This window comes from Ostrea edulis, chromosome 6, assembly GCF_947568905.1.
Source record: "Ostrea edulis chromosome 6, xbOstEdul1.1, whole genome shotgun sequence".
Taxonomy (NCBI): Eukaryota; Metazoa; Mollusca; class Bivalvia; order Ostreida; family Ostreidae; genus Ostrea; species Ostrea edulis.
In genome coordinates, this window is record NC_079169.1 from 9,959,929 (window position 1) to 9,978,071 (window position 18,143).

Below are 18,143 nucleotides of genomic sequence, written 5' to 3' on the forward strand. Positions count from 1 at the left end.
TCTCAATATTTATGCACAAGAGCAAACAAAATGCAATGTAATCTGCCAGTAATTAAATATTTGAAGGTTCAATTATCACTCACAATAATCGGAAGTACAAGTACCTCCGCATCGCAATACGAGCAAAGTTACACAACCAGCAACGGAACAGTTCTTCTCGAGAACAGAACGTTAGAAGATGGATAATGAACAGTTTAGGTAGAAAACGGAACGCCTTGAGAGGAATGAACGGTTTAGCCTCGATTTCAAATTCTGCATTACGAACTCTTTCCGCATTTTTTAAACCTACAAAGACATTGTGCTTAAAAGAGAAACATATAAGGAGGTTACAATTTTACTAACGAATTTATTTTGCAATATTACCATTTGTGACTTAAGTTTACAAAATGTTTATTGGAAATAGATATTAACGGCAAACTATCAACTCAACTTTATGACAAACGGAATGGTTTTAACTTCTCCATCGTCAACTTCCCATATTTATGTAGTAATATTCCATTATCACCTGCACGAAAGATGAAGATAACGACAGTGATCAATCTCATAGATCCTACAAGCAATACAAAATAGATAGTTGGGCAAACACGGACCCCTTGACACACCAGAGGTGGGGATCAGGTACCTAGGAGTAGTAAGCATCCCCTGTCGACCAGTCACACCCGCCGCGAGCCCTATATCCTGATGAGGTAAACGAAGTTATCTGTAGTCAAAATCAGTATGCCAAGAACGGCCTAACAAACGGTATGAAACACGTCAGACAGCATTTGACTCGATGATAGGTTGTATTGACGAACTAGATCGATATAACGACCACAGAATTTGTTAAATGCTGACTCTAATCAAGACTGTTGACACCCCTGTACCATCAACTTCTTTGCCAGTAGCTTGCCTTGATTTAAAAACCGATCATACGCAGAACAAGGTCTACGGTATCGAATCAGTTAAAAGATATAAACACCATATGCAGGTGATAATGGAATATTGCTACATAAATATGGGAAGTTGACGATGGAGAAGCTGAAATCATCCCGTTTATCATACAGTTGAGTTGTCAATTTGCCGTTAATGTCTACTTTCAATAAAATATACAGGATACATTTATTCCGTTAAAAGTTTAGTTTCGGAGATACATGTGTGCAAATCTGAAAATATTTCAGTAGTTTGATACTACTTCATATTAAGTCGTTATTAATTTCCTCATCATCGACCGCGACAGACCTAAGTTGTTAAAACAGGTAGTGACAGTTCCATCGCCAAACGCTCCGCATGAGATGTGAATGTCACGGGTCCTCGGAGATGACCTTAAAAACGGATGAACTGTATCACAGTAGGTGTGGCACGCTAAAGAACGGTTCAAGCCCCAGTATTCCAACGGTCCGGTAGTCCGACGGTTCAATATTCCGACATGTTGACCATCACCAAAAATGTTAATTAATAGAGTTAAAATTTATTCATGTCAGGCATTATTTTAAGGAAATTACCAGAAACTGCCAAAATCGACACGGCCTGATTATAAATCAGACAATCAATTTCTGACCAAAATCATTCAAGTGTGAACTTACGGCGGCGTAGAAAGGCCATATATAAATATATTATTCGTTCGGACGAAATAGAAAATCGTTCGGACAAATTAGCAATTTGTTCGGACGAATTAGCTATTTCTTCGGACAAATTAGCAATTTGTTCCGACGAATTAGCTATTTGTTCGGACATATTAGTAATTCGTTCAGACAAATTAGTAATTCGTTCGGACGAATTACCGATTTGTTCGGACAAATTAGTAATTTGTTCGGACGAATTTGTTATTAGCTATAAGGCAACGCCAATGCCGTAGTCAAACATCGTAAAGTGTTGGTAGGAGAGCACAAAACTTAGATTGGGGCACATGCTAAAATGGGATTCAATTCCAAAATTTACCATATAAACGTCATGAAGATGGCGACGGTAACATACATAATCACCCCCAACCCCTGAAATAACAAGCTAAAAATGGTAGGAATCCCTACACCCTGCTCAGTCTTAAAATTTGAAGTAGGCCTCAAGCCGAAAGCTTACCACAATGGGGAGACAAATTTTATTTATATGTGGTGACTTTAACAGGGGCTTAAGATACCATTTTTAATTATTGTAATTAATAGAGTTCGGTTATACACCATTTTTAATTATTATAATTAATAGAGTTCGGTTATAGAATTTGTTTCGTCTCGTTTCGGTAGATTTCGTTTTGTTTCGCACTTTACAGGTACTCGATGTAGGTCGAATCCGTTCAAAGTTTTCCCACTGTGCGATGTTTTGCTTTTGTGACGTAAAAAATCGCTCTGGCACACGGCACTTAATCCTGTTTTCTGCTGCCTATTACATAGCGATCTCTTATATGTGGCCACAAATTATCGGAGTTTCGGACTACCTGACCGTCGGAATACTGGGCGGTCACCCTAAAGAACCTTCACTGCTCAATGGCCGTAAGCGCCGAGCATAGGCCTAAATTTAAAGCCCTTCACCGGTCTTCGTGACGTCTCCATATGAGTGAAATATTCTCGAGCGAGACGTTAAGCAAGATACAATCAATCAATCGTGTGGCCGAGTGGTAAGAGGATCGCGCTCAATATCACACGGCCTCTCACCTCTGTCAGCGCGGGTTCGAATCCCGTTCGCACCGGTAAGTGAGATAGTTTCCCAGTTTACTTTCGGAAGGTCGGTGGTCTCTTCCCAGGTAGATTGTATCTGGGTTCTCTCTTCCACCAATAAAAACTGGGCGTCACCAGATAACTGAAAAATTGTTGAGTGTGGCGGAAAGCATCAATCAATCAATCGCTTTTGACAAACTGTACATTTCTGCACACTCGTATTCCCAAATCATTTATAGTGCTTCACCCCCCCCCCTTCTCTATAACAGAATAAACGATACATTTCTGCAGAATGTTTTTGGTGGGTGAATACATTTATCCGGATATAAATTTAGCTCTGAAAAAATGAAATTTACATTACATACCGATTAAATGGTACATTCCTTCAAATATACTTCAATTACTTTAACTTTACTTCAAACCCTTTATTTCCCTTCCATCATTCTTCCATTCACCCACCAGAGCACCTTACAATCACTCTTTACTATAAATTTTCGCGGTTTTTTTTGTGTGGCGCATTCTCTTTTTAATGGAATAAAATACAAATTTGCAAGAACTTACAATACTGAAAAACAGCAATAGAGAAGATTTCATTCATATTTTTAATAAATGTCATATCAAAACATACAAAAGAAACTCTTACACAGCAGAATTCTATTGTCTTCTATACAAAAGAGAGAGAAAAAGTTGTGTGTCACAAGAAATGGCGCCCAGAAACACCGTAATCCATGAAAAATGGATGTTAATACAGGACATCATAGGACCACCCAAGGAATGGTCCCTCTCTAAGAGGAGATGGTTTTGGACACCGTGTCTGAAGCAATGGCAGCGGATTTTAATTTCCACATTTGTGTTCATTAATGGATTAAACCCATTGATTTTCATGGAATGGGTTACGTTAATGGGATTGGCCAGGGATTCATCGGCTCTCAACCACTTTAATGCATTTTTTTTTTTTTTAAGGTAAGGCTAATTAAAAGTAATGCGTTAAAAATTATTCGTCTTTACTTTTATATCACTAGGCATTTTCGTACAAATTTTCACATTATTCACAAATGGTAGAAATTAGTCTGTATGCATGGAACGTTAGTGCTAGACGGTATGAATACATAGACGGTCGTGTCAAAAGATAGACACCTATACAACTAAGACAGAACTATGTATATTTTAAGAATTAAATTATATTTTAACTTTCAGAATGCGTTATTGTTTAGCTTTTTCCTTCAGTGGCCGGAAATTAAAAAAACATATTTCGTGCAATTTTATTGTCTGACGTCAATGCTCCACCCCAAACTATTCATATTAAATTACTTTCATTCAATTATAAATGTCCATCCCCCTTAATCCTACACTGTATAAAATGGCCCGTCATCAGAACAATCCTCAGTGTGCTCCAGCTCTGCACGTGGACCATGTCCAAGAATAGGAAAAGTGGCGGGAGCTACCGCGATAGGCACACAGAGGACATCTTGAGCATGACGCCTGCCATCTTCGCAAGCCAAGTGTCCGATTCGCTTACTCTCATCTACCCCTTGGCAGATTTAGTCGCGACTGAACTGCCATCTAATGGATCGAGCGAGTTATCGTTCTTGAGGGAACCAAATACTAACCAATCAGATAACGCGTTATAAATTCTGGTACATGTGTATGTTTACAAAATGGAGTTGACGGATGAAAAGAGAAAACAGATTGAAGACAGGTTTAGCATAGAGTGTTTGAGGGGAAATCAAGTAAATGGGATCAAAGCGGTTTGTAATGGAAAGGATGTATTCGTAGGATTGAAGACGGGTAGCGGGAAATCTATGATTTACGAAAGCATTCCCGTCATTTGTCATGACGCTTGTGTCATAGTTGTGACAGCCTTTGTTTCCATAATGAAAGAACAAACGGAAAGACTCTGCAAGCTAGGTTTCACTTGTACATATATTGGAAAGGACCCAGACGACGATGATGTGTTACAGGAAGGGGGATTTCAGTTTATTTTTGGCAGTCCGGAGGCACTGGTTGGCGAGAAGAAGTGGAGGGATATGGTATCCAAATTAAGAGAGAAAATTAAAGTCATCGTCGTGGACGAGGCCCACACAGTTGTTCAATGGTAATCAAGCTTGTTTATGACACCCCTCCCCACCAACATGATAGTAAATGTTTTGTTAAAACACAGGTGTAACTATATTTACAAAATGTCACCCTTAAATGAGTCATTGTTTACTATTCCAATCTACCTGCATCATATATACCAGGCCTCAAGTCAAGACCATAAACGGAGAATATATTCTTAAGTCTAAATTTCAAATCCAGCTACCTTTTGTAATGATTTTCATAAACAAATAATATTTTCAGTATATGTTTGCATTTGATCCCCCTATAAACCTGCAGTTTTACAAACATTTGTGCAAGATAAATCTTGAAATATAATGAAAATTTTGATTCAAGTTTATGGTCTTGGGGCTTGATAATCTGAGAGAGTTAAGTGAGACATATCAAGGACACATTTTAAATATACTTAACTGTATTTTTTTTAAATTTAGGGGTGAAGGAAATGATCACCATAAGGCCTTTAGGGAACATTTCAGTCAAATAGGAGAGTTGAGAGCAATTTGCCCAGACGTCCCTATAGCTGCCTTAACCGCAACATCAGGTCCTGCACAGCGTCGCAAAATCACGAGAAGTCTTTGCTTCAGGACATCTGAAACTGTGATCATATCAGAGTCTCCCGATAGGAAAAACATTAAAATATCCTCAATGTGTGTCCCTAACAACAGTGAAATTGAAGATGTAATGGGTTGGTTGTTGAATGAATTTGAAAAGAAAAAGGAAACACTTCCAAGACATATAATATTTTCAGAATCAATAAGTGATGTGTCTAAAATTTATGCAATATTTAGAAAAAGGATAGGAAAAAGTGAACATTATGAAATGTTTCATAGCAAAACTGTAGAAGGCAGAAAAGAATACATTAGGTCAGATATGACAAAAGATGGAAACATTAGAATTTTGATATGTACCAATTCGGCAGGCATGGGTGTAAATTTCTACAAAGTACATAATATTATTCATTATGGCCTCCCAAGAGAAATGGACACTTTTGTTCAACAGATGGGTAGGGCAGGCAGGGATGGAGAATTTGCGCATGAACTTATTATTTACAAATTCCACAAGGGACAATTAAAACGAGTTGAAGAGGAACTTGTTCAATTGGCTAAAGATTCAAAGTGTAGACGAGAAATTTTGTGTTCGTCTTATGGATGTAAACTTGAGAAGGTGATTCCAATGCATATGTGTTGTGATGTCTGTGAAAAAAGTTGCAAATGTGAACTTAACTGTACGGACACCCATCCAGCACTATTGTTTGAACTGCAAGAAGAAAAATACGAATCACATGAGCCGAGATGTCAATTCAGCTGACAGGGTACTATTAAAGCAGAAACTAGATGCATTACAATTTAAACTGTCAAATTTTTCAACACTGATGAAATCAGAATTAATTCACGGTTTGTCTAATGATGTTATACACTATGTTGTACAGCATGTTGATCAAATTTTTACACCTGAAGATATTTTGAAAAACTGTGCTGTATGGTCATATGATGTTGCTAACCAAATCTCAAATGTTATCAATGAAATATTCGGAGATGATGTTATGTACAGTGTTTTAGATACTGAAGACGAAGATGAAGGTAACTATAATGAATGACATGTAAGTACATGTATGTACACGAATCAATCTAATTAAAATTAGATCCTATGATCCGCTCATCTACCCATGTGTAGCGATAGTAGATGAGCGGATCATAGGATCTAATTTTAATTAGATTGGTACACAAATTGTTATTTAGCACTGTCAGAAAACATTTTGTTAATATGTTAATGCAATAAATTGAGAACTGCTCTTTTTTTTTTTCATTTCATTATGGTTGCTTTGACTTACATCAATCTATACTGCATATACAATGTACAGTATTTAAATGGCTTCATAAGACAGTCTCTCCTTTTGTTTACTTAACCATTTGTGTAATTCTGGGATATTAATTCTGGAAAACAGATCATTAAAGTTTTTGAAATTGTCATATTTTCTACCAGGAATGTAATCAAACACACTGGCAGCAGAGAGTTCAGTCACCATAAGTAAAATGTCTTTGTCCTTTGAAGTGCTTGAACGAGTGGTCCCCGATTTCTTCATGCCAGACTTCTCAATTAAATTTTCCTTGATCTCATCTTGTATTTGAAGAGTCAAAGCTGCCTTCCGCGCACTTGAAAATGTCACATTTGCTCCCTGCGATTGCAACTTTGATTTAAGTTGATGGACTAGAATCTCTACCAAATTATCATTCGGAATGTTATGCCCACATCCACCTTTCATATTTGTTGTGCAGTTCCATTTGTACTCAAATGCTTCCCTTGGACTTAGCAAGCAGTGATAATTTGCTAGAAATCTGAATAGCCATAGTTGGTATTTTGTATGATGTGCAATCCCTGAGAGAAGCATTTGAAATTTGGAATTGTCCATAATTCTATTTCCATCACCCAATTTATAAGCGTCACTTGTGTCTCTAAGTAGAAGAGCACATTTCATAAATGATGCTCTGTAAAGGGCCACTCGATCATGATCTTCACCAGCTTCTTGATCTTGATGATGAAATTCCCAATCATGTTCTTTTTTAAGATGATTTTTAAGGTGTCCCTGCTTCTTGTATGGGCGCCGACAATCAACACAGTGGTATAATCCCTCAGTGGCATCAAACATATCTTTGATTTGTTGCTCTTGCATATCCAGTTTCTCAGAAGCATGTTCCAAGGTGTGCAAATCTATAAAACAACTTAAAATCTTAGTTACCATGGTTACATATGAACAAAGTTTCTAGAAAAATAAAGAAATTAAAGAAGCCCATAGTTACATGGACTTGTGTTTGACAACATGAGACTGTTCAGTATTTACTATTTAAACTGTTTCTATGCTCAAATAACTTTTAGTTTTGTAGAAAACTAAGTATGCAATTAGAATTTAAATTGACATCAAAATTTGTTAAACAAAATGATTTGATTCCTATAAGACCTGTGCAGTTAACAATGGCTCTTCGGGTTCATAATCACTTTATTAACTTGTCAATGAGTTTAAGGAATTTTTCTTTAAATTCTGATATAAATCACCTTCACACTTCTCAATTTGATACCAGAAGATTTGAATATAGTAATGTAGCTGAAATAGAGTGGTCTCTTTTCAGAGTAACTAAAATGAAATAGATGCAAATTTAAATCACCTTTGTCACCCAGAACATTTTTAGGTCACCTGAGTGGTCGAGTCACATATTGCAATTGGTCTGCATCTGTCATTGTGTGTTAATAATCTTAACATTTTCAACTTCTTGATAACTACTAATCCAATTTTTTTCAAATTTGGTATGAAGCATTTTTGGTACAAGGTGGACATAAATTGTAAATTTCAGGAGGGGGGGGGGGGGGTTGGGTTAACAAACACGATTCTGCACTATCTCAAGACACTTTCATATAAACTTTTCTGGCCCAGTGGTTCTTTTTAAATATTTTCCCTATATATTTGCATGTAAAACTTCTATCCCCTATCGTGGTCCCAACCTACCCCCAGGGGCCATGATTTTAACAAACTTGAATTTGCACTATGTCGGGAAGCTTTCATGTAAGTTACTGTTTAAGCTCTTCTGGCCAAGTGGTTCTTGAGAAGATTTTTCAAATGACCCCACCCTATTTTTGTGATTATCTTTCCTTTGGAGGGGGGCATGGCCCTTCATTTCAACAAACTTGAAAGCCCTTGATCCAAGGATGCTTTTTGCCAAGTTTGGTTGAAATTGGCCCAGTGGTTCTGGAGAAGAAGTCGGGAATGTAAAAAGCTTATAAGACAACGGGGTGATCAGAAAAGCTCACTTGAGTTATCAGGTCAGGTGAGCTAACAAAAACTAAATGCATATTCATGTAGAGCAGGGAGGCCTCTACCAAAGTTGTAAATTTCATAATCCCTGGAGTAGAGGTAGATGGTTCGAAATCAGTCATATTGTGTTAATGTTATTTATTTTATATTATGTAAATGTAGTCTTTCATAAGTTTAGGCACTTTCAGGGGCATTTAAGTTTAAAGAATATATCTTGTTTTATACTGTTCTTGAATAAGAGTATCCAGAACTAGAATTTTTTCCAGATTTTATAGTCCTGTGATACTTTTAACAAATATTCAGATGATAAACAAGGCCTGTGGACCTTGTTTGTGGATTAAAATGAGCAGCATACCGTTTTCCAGATTGATGTACTTTTTCTGTATTTCTGATGCGATGTTAGCAATGAACTGCATCTTATCCTCTGATGAGATGGCCTCAAAGAGAATCTGTTTGGACTGTGGTTCACATTCAATGCTCTCCATTTTCAAGTGATGCATACAGGCACCAACAATGAAAGCATCTAAGCAATCATCAATGAAAGCAGAGTGTGCTCTAAAACATACACAGGGTACATAGTTATTATTTTGTAAATAGTTTGAAACAGCAATCAAGGAAATACACAGCATAGGTTAAGCCATAATATATCAAATCCATAATATATCAAATCAGAAACTCCTCAAAAACCAGCACTCTTACAAAATTTTTAAATACTGTTGTAGTATAAATACTATAAATTTATACTATTATATATTATTAAATACTATAAATACTTGAAATATTTGACCAGAAAGGGCATCTTCACAAGCCAAGTGTCTGCTTGGTTTGCGAAAATGCAGAAAGGGATGAATGCCTCAACATAGATTTTTTCATACCTGTAACTTTCGATAACTCTTTCTGCTCCTTTAACATCAACTCGATGAACAATGTTTCTCAGCTGGGAAAGAGTTCCCCGGTCATTGGTAGATGAAGCCTTGTAAAACTGCTGGTAGAGAATCTGCATTAAACAATTGAAAATGTTGGTTATTCATAAAAAAACATTTCATTGTCTTCATTCGAATACATGTATAATTCTTAATTTTACAATCGATAATCTAAATATCCAAAAATACATAATTATCAATATCATTTAAATGGCATAATTTAAAAATTAATGTTGTTGGTCATTAACAGTACATCTGAGAAGAGAACATGCAGCATTTTATTCAATGCATGTTATTCTAGTAAACAACCTAACTATATTAAAACTAAAATCAAATGTAATACAACATGCAATAAAAACAATAAAATTGAACATCTACAATCTAATTAAAATCTAAATAGCTGCTTAGAATCTGCTACCAAAGCAGTAGCAGATTTAAAATTCAAATCAGCTAATTCTAATTAGATTGTAACATGTACATCATGCAATAAAATTATATAAGTGAATTCAAACTGAAATATTAGTTTATGCGCTGAGAAGTAAGCATGTCCCACAGCAAACAATAAAACCATTGGTCCTCTGTAGCTATACTGTATTAATGGACAAGGGGCCACATCACTCACTTGAGTGACCTTGGCCCTGTCGTTGGCAAGCAGTTGTAATTTTAAAAGAATTTTAATCAATATTTCTTCCCATAAAAATTTTTAACCTCTGATTTTTGGCCCCAACCTAGTCCCAAAGGATCACGAAATAACTGAAAATGAATTCACATAATACAGATGTGCCTCAAAACCAATATGACCTTACTGACTGTTCTGGTTAAGATAAAGGTCACATGGCCATAATTGAATCATTCAGAACCAAGCAATATACTAAAATACCACCCCCACCCAAATGCTGAGAAAAATCTCCTATTTAGTTTTTAAAAAAAAACAATGAATTTTTAAGGACTAAAAGCTCCAGAAGACACTATACAATGGTAAAACAAAACTTGTAAAAAAAAATGTCTACCTGACATATTTGAAACCTTGAACTGTAACTTCAAATTGAACGTCAACAGGGAGTTAATTTGTTACCAGACATAGATTCATCATTCTATGCAGTCCTTCTGGCCTATGTATGACACCTGCTATCTGCTCAAAATCTGTAGCTCCATTTAACATAGCTAACTGTGCAGAATATGCTCTTTCATTTGTAAGAACATCCCCCCAAATACTTTCTTTCGGATGACATGTGAGTGTTCCTCAGCTGTATGTGGGATATAATTCTCATGAATATGCTCCAAGATACTGATCATATCTTCATTTTTATTTTCACTTTTGTCAAGTAGATCTATTATCACAAAGTCAGATTTCTTGGATAATTCTTGCATGTGAGAATGTTCAATACACTTGGGAATATATGCACCATATTTTTGAAAGCAGGGAAAATATTTCACCAACACCTTCATAATATGGTGAACAAAATTATTTTCTAGGGACCTGCAATTTTCAATACTTGGAATGAATATGCTGTTCTCAGCTTCTGATATGGATGTAACAGGGGCATCTGTACTTAAGTTAGGGTTTAAAACCCTTCTCTGCAAACCAACCATTAAAAATCAATGCCAACTTTGTCGCTGCTTCTCTTTGCTCATATGAGATGGACTTTTCATAATGTCGAAATTATCTCCAATGATTTCAGACGGCACGCAATCCTCACCTGTATTTTCTTCGAGGGCTTTCTTTTCTGAAATCATCAGTCGTTGTATGTGGTCAGTTTGCCTTGCTATCAAATCAGACTTCTTCTTTGCCGCAGCAGATGGTGACAAACAAAGACCCAACTTGTTGAGAAGATTTATGCACTACAAAACAAAATTAATTTACGTTCTTCACATAATAGAGCAATGTTTTATTCAAGACCAAACAACACCATGAATGCATTATATTGATATATATGTAATAGTTTTCTAAATGCAATGAAGTGAACAATTACAATTTTCTTTAGTTTCAGTTAAATGGCTTAATAATCTTCACCATTGTACCTCTAAATTATTCACAAGCACACACAGGTTTGTGTACGTCACGTGTGACAATGATGTATTAAATTTTGCATAATTACCTCATCCGTTGCTCCACCATTATCCAAAACTTGAGTTACTGCATGATGAAAGGCAGACATGTGCATAACTCGATTCTTTTGGATAACAGCAGCGATCACTGCCACTGCAACATGATTATGGGGATTGAAGAAACCAGATATTATCTTATACAATAATGGGGAATGTAACTGTAGCTCCAAATCCCATGACTCGAAGTTAATCGTGGCTAACTTGTCACTTGATGTCTTTCTAAGACATGACATAGTCTTGGTAGATGAAAGCTTGTTCAGTTCCTTTCTGAGATCTTTGATCACACAGTTATGGATATTGTCTTGTAAAGTGGAAATGTAGATTACTTTGGATGTTTTCTGGTGGGATTCACCCCTTGAAATACATCTAATGATGTTCTGTGAATCTCCAGCAGGGATAACTTTGGATTTCAGCTTTTCTTTTGGATCTCTGTATACAACCTGTTAGCGAATCATTAATAATCCTCATTACTTAAGCGACTATAACTAGAATCAGCATATATATTTTCACAAGAAATTTGATTTGTATCCGATGAAATTCTGAGACTTTTGAATACATAACCATACCGCCCCAACCATACATATAATTTTTTTTTTTAATTGTATGTTGGATAAAAGGTTATACCCACTACTTCCATACAATATTGAAAAGATATAGTTCTTTAAAACCAAATCTATTGGCTTAGCATTTCTTAAAAATCATGACAACTGTCAAAAGCTGCAGTGAAATGCAAATAGACTATAAAAAATATGAAATTTAGTGTCAGGTTTCAAAAATCTGTTTTGTCCTGTGTACATGTTTACACAAAATATCAATCTATTTATGACAATGTATAATAAATCATATCTTGATTTTACTGGGAGAGAAAAGCTGAATGTTCACTTTCTTCCTGTCTTTGTCGTCGGTCACAGGATTCGATGATGATGTTGGAGTATCCGCCAGCTGAGTGGACTTGGATTCAGTGAACAGCTGTTTTACTTTCCTCGGTGTTGGCGAGTGAACAATTAAATGTTTTTTGGATTTAGGTGTACATACTTGCTGTACACTTATATCGCCCTTGTGCTTCAAGCGTAAATCGCGTATCAAGTCATGCCTTTCAGATTTTAACTTTTCTAACTTTGTTTTTATGTCGTATTCGATTTTACCCAATCTGTTTAGTTTATTCCAACACATACCGCAGATGTAATTCCCTTTTTCGTCATTTGGGTGAGGAATCTGATCTATTATTTCTAGCAGTTGATCATACACGCCAAAGCTTTCTCCAAAGATCGTTCGTCTTTGTTTTTTGGGCAAAATTCCATGGCAGAGGCGACAACACGGGCTACACATGGAGGTCGCCATTACTCAAACCGAAAGTGTATGTATGGCGCGATCTGATTGGATGCCCTGGAAAGTCAAAGCGCGATATTTTGAAAGCTTAGAAACTTGACTAAATCTGCCAAGGGGTCGATGAGAGTAAGCGAATCGGACACTTGGCTTGCGAAGATGGACGCCTGCAGATTTCGTCAATCCATGGAATTTCCCCCAACTTTTATTACGCAGCGACAATGAAGTTCACCGATGGTGTCAGCAGAATAACCTCCAGACGACGTCTTTCCCTTGTCCCATTGAAAACTGTGGTGGGGAAATGACACTAGGCAGTTTATGGCGTGCTCCTGGTGGGGTGATTTTCAGCCAACAGAGTTCACACCAAGTCTTCCAGAACATACTCTGTTATTGACAGGAGTAACTTAGTACTACAAGACATTATGCTGTTCATCAAATGTTACTTGGAGAAAAACAGACTCGCACAATGTTCCCGGTTTTCGGGAATGTCGTATACGACAACTGCCGTCAATTGGGCATCATTTGTTAGAGAAGTATTTAAAGAATACTTTTACATGTAGAACACCCTCCGCTATCGGGAATTCACAGGTATAGTGGAGATTGACGAGTCATTTTTTGGAAGGCAAGTAAAATTCCAGAAAGGAAAACCAAATCACGGTTTGAACCAAGTTATCTCCCTTTTCAAATTCATATTCTAGTCCATTTCTTTTTCTTGTTTTTAATATTGTCTACTGTACATTTTATTGCATGCATTACTGTTCTTACACTTTATTTCCTTATGTATAGTTTCTAATATTTTAGATCTGGATATTTGGCATGGTAGAAAGGGACACAAAAACAATCCTTTTGTATGATGTGTCTGATAGGAGTGAGGGAACCCTTCTTCCAATCATTGAGATGTACATTGAAAAGGGTGCAACCATATACAGTGATGGCTGGTCTGCATACTGCCCTCTTAATGATCTCGGGAACAACCATTTCACAGTTTTGCACAAATATGCGTTTAAGAAGTCCTATATCAACAAGTTCACAAATGAAGAGGTCCATGTACATACCAACAGGATAGAGGGGGCTTTGAAGCACACCAAAGATCATTTCAGGCGGATGGCAGGGACAAAAAATTCCCAGTTTGAGGGCCATCTTCTCATGTGGAGGGCAGAAGTGAAGTATAATATTTTTACTGGGTTCTTTGACCAGCTGAGATCAATCTACATAGTGTCACTACCCTACATCATTTTTCGACTCATGGACAAGGCAGGCGCATCAGAATCAAGTCAATTCTTGGGAAATTAAGCCAGGTATGTTGTTTTCCACTTCCTTTAATAGGCATATTTTAGCAAAATTGTGTGGAATTCCTCCTGTGTAATTCCTGACTCATCCGCATCTCAGGAGGAGATATCTCCCGCTATGGTGATTGGAATCACATCCTCATCAGATTTCACTCCATCGAACAGAGAGTTGTCCTCCTTCGAGCTCAGGGAGAGAAATGCCAGGATGTCCAATAGTTTTGATGTTTTAATGCACGAGCTATTTTCAGGAACAGAGTCGTCCAGTGAAGAAGGGGATAAAACCCTTACAGAAAGTGTAATTGGTAATAATTCCAATGTTATTTATTACAATTGTTTTGATTGGACAAAGATAACTGTAAACGAGAATGAACACATCAATAAATCCAAAAACGCTATGTAAACATACGCGCTTGAATACAAACAACATAGTGCGGGGAAAGTATTCAAATTATTGAAGTTGATGATGCAGGGAACGAATTGGAATTATAAGAATCAAACATTCTTTTTGAAGAATTTATCGATGTGTAAACTCTGGACATTTTACTCACAAACTTAAATAAAAGTGCTTCGCACTTTTATTCAGTTTGTGAGTAAAATGTCCAGAGTTTACACATCGATAAATTCTTCAAAAAGAATGTTTAATCCTATAATAAATCTGAAATATACAAATACTGTTACATGAAAGGTGAAGATAACGAACGGTGGTCAATCTCACAACTCCTACAAGCAATACAAAATAAATAGTTGGGCAAACACGGACCCCTGGACACACCTGAGGTGTGGCACGATAAAGATCCCTCCCTCCTCAATGGCTATAAGCGCCGGGTATAGGCCTAAATTTTGCAGCCCTTCATCGGCAGTGGTGACGTCCCATATGAGTGAAATATTCTCGAGAGGGACGTAAAACAATATTCAATCAATCAAACTGGTGTTAAAACTAAATTATTTCATACTTCTTTCACTCTATAGTTCCTGTGCATACAACTTCTCCATCTTCTATGGCAGAGAATGTTGTTCCCAGTGCTAACAATACGTAACAATTTAAGATAAAAGAAAGTCTACCGGCGAGTCAAAAGTGTTTGTGCATATTCGATGTGTTTCATGCACAGATGGGTGAGGAATTTCTTGAATATCTTGCGGAAAATAATGTGAAGGTAGTATATGTTCGAGCTTGTACCGATCGCCTACAGCCACTCGATGTTATCGTCCAGAAAGCCGTTAAAATCATTCGAAGATTGGTATTCTAATCAACTTGTCTGACAACTGAACGATAATGACGATGTGTCCGTGACTCCGGTGGACTTGTCCCTGTCCAAGTTGAAACCCCTGTCTGCCAGATGGCTTGTTAAAATGCACCAGTATCTCGGAAACCACCTTGATATCATTCGTAGTGGCTTCAATGAGGTGGGAATAGTAAAAGCACTAAAAACCCATATGGAGGACGAACTTCCTCTCTCAGTACTGATTTGAATGATTCTGGAATAAAGACTTAGAACTACCTGTATTTTTTTTGGTTAACAATTTCTTGTCCGACAAAATTTATTCCGCTAAAATTATTTGCATACCTTTGAGCCAGGAAATCGCCAAATTTTAGATCCGCGGAAAAAACGGGTATACGGTATGACAAAGGCAAACTAAGTGTATGACACACGGGTTGATTCCATCTTCTCCATCATCAACTTCCCGTATTTATGTAGCAATACCCCATTATCTCGATGTGGTGTAGATGTCTCTCAATTGATTCAATACGGAAGAGCTTGTTCTGCGTATGATCAGCTATTAAATCGAGGAAAGCTACTGACAAATTAGATGTTACAGGGGTTTCAGCAGTCTCATTTAAAGTAAGCATTTCCTAAATTGGGACAATGGGTCAAATGATGTCTGACGTGTATCATACCAATTGTTAGGCTGTTCTTTACACAGGGCCACCGTGGTCGAGTGGTTAGAGCATCGCGCTCAAAATTGCACGGCCTCTCACCTCTGTCGGGGCGGGTTCGACTTCCGCTCGAGCTGGTAAGTGAGAAAGTTTCCCAGTTTACTTTCGGAAGGTCGGTGGTCTCTTCCCTGGTATATTGCATCTGGGTTCTCTCTTCCACCAATAAAACCTGGGCGCCACCATATAACTGAAAAATTGTCGAGTGTGGCGAAAACATCAATCAATCATGTTCTTTACACACTGATTTTGATTGCGGATTACTTCGTTTACCTGATCAAGTTATAGGGCTCATGTCGGGTGTGACTGATCGACAGGGGAGGATACTTCTCCTAGGCACCTGACCTGGACTTAAGTCTGAGATTTTACTCAAATTTCTGAGAAAAATATCAAATCTGAGAAAACTCAAATATTTGGATTTCTCGAAAAAATCTTAGTCAATAACTTTATTCAACTTGAGAATAAACTTAAGTTACCCCCACAGCAATATTAAGTCTAGTCTCAGATCTCAAATATGGCGGTCAAAAAGATCATAATGTCGTCGCCGCCGGCATCCTCAGCTTATAGCCTATAACACACTCGTGGATCGCGAACATTCGTTAGAAAATTTGCGTGAAGTAGAAATGTTTAAGAGATAGGATTTCGGCCTGATACAGTTCATTACATCATTGGTCTGCTTGCCCCTTCTTTCACACGCGAAACTTTGAAGAGTTGTGCTCTTCCACTCCTTTCTCAAGTCCTCGTAACATTGAGGTTTTTAGCGACTAGTGGGTTTTACTCGCTTATTTCGGAAACCTTTCCCTGTCTTTCCCCACCTTCCATATGCAGAGCAGTAAAAGACGTGTGCTGTAGTTTGTGCCGGGTGGCAAGACAATTCATCAAAATGTAGACAGGTCCAAGAGTGGCACAAGTAAAACATGGATTTTTTGCCATTGCCGGTAATTTAAACTTTCAACACCGACAAGTCACGGGAAATAACTTTGCAACTAAGGTTATATCGTACCGCAAGTCTTTCGTATTGAACAACACATGTACGTATTGGGAATTTTTAAAAACATTGCTTCATTTGTGATATATTATCGTGGTACAATAGCAGGGCCGTAAGTAGGGTTCTAAATCAGGGGAGGCAGGGGATTGGGGGCCGCCGATTGACTTTACGACTGAAAATGACACTTTTTAAATCCCAATTTATCATGTTTGTGTTTCATTTGTACTATGTAAAGAATCGTAATATGGTGTCAAAGACAAAGGTGCTTGTCTTCATTTTAAACATATATCCTATAATATAACATTTATATAATTTTATTTTCTTTTTTGCCAAAAAATCAGACGAGGCAGTTGCCTCGTCTGCCTCATCGGCAGTTACGGCCCTGAATAGATTCTACGATGAAAAAGTTTGATTTGATTCTGATACATAAATAAAGCGGATATTTGCGGAAGTTTTCGTTCATTCTAATGTAAGGGTGGATCCAGACTTAACATTTTCAAGGGGACTGTGGTCAGAAAATATATGAAAGTCTAAATTTAATTAGTAACGCATAATGCCGTCATTATTTGTACACAATTTAATCTTTATCAATTTGTTATAGGGTTTCCTAATGTAATAGGCTGCGTTGATTGATTTATTATTGTTTAACGTCCCTCTCGAGAAGCTACATCAAAATAAAAGCACCTTCCATCAATGAGCCAGATTATATAAACAGAAAAGGCTACAACTTTGTTAATGTGCAGGTATTTTTATGAAATTGTTTTAAATATTTATTGCGAATGCAAGGTGAAGATAACAAACAGTGATCAATCTCATAACTCCTACAAGCAATACAAAATAGATGGTTGGGTAAACACGGACCCCTGGACACACCAGAGGTGGGATCAGGTGCCTAGGAGGAGTAAGCATCCCCTGTTGACCGGTCACACCCGCCGTGAGCCCCATATCCTGATCTGGTAAACGGAGTTATCCGCAGTCAAAATCAGTGTGCCAAGAACGGCTTAACAATCGGTATGAAACACGTCAGACAGCATTTGACCCAATGC

The 18,143-nt window shown here is 37.3% G+C and overlaps 2 protein-coding genes and 1 pseudogene across 2 annotated transcripts; 2 read left to right on the plus strand and 1 right to left on the minus strand.

Annotated features, from left to right (window-relative positions):
- The first annotated feature begins 3,138 nt into the window (after positions 1–3,138).
- Positions 3,139–6,692, plus strand: LOC125646966 (uncharacterized). The gene is made up of 2 exons (XM_048873635.2): positions 3,139–4,722; positions 5,156–6,692. The coding sequence occupies exons 1-2, from the start codon at positions 4,286–4,288 to the stop codon at positions 6,030–6,032; spliced, it is 1,314 nt and encodes a 437-aa protein (XP_048729592.2). The 5' UTR covers positions 3,139–4,285; the 3' UTR covers positions 6,033–6,692.
- LOC125645504 (uncharacterized) lies at positions 6,589–10,474 on the minus strand (the record flags this gene model as incomplete). Its single annotated transcript, XM_056141786.1, has 4 exons — positions 6,589–7,433; positions 8,885–9,084; positions 9,405–9,526; positions 10,463–10,474. Coding segments are annotated over 4 exons (1,179 nt in total), but the record flags the coding sequence as incomplete, so codon positions are not given.
- A 2,714-nt stretch (positions 10,475–13,188) lies between these two features.
- Positions 13,189–14,180, plus strand: LOC125645505 (uncharacterized; annotated as a pseudogene).
- The last annotated feature ends 3,963 nt before the right edge of the window (positions 14,181–18,143 follow it).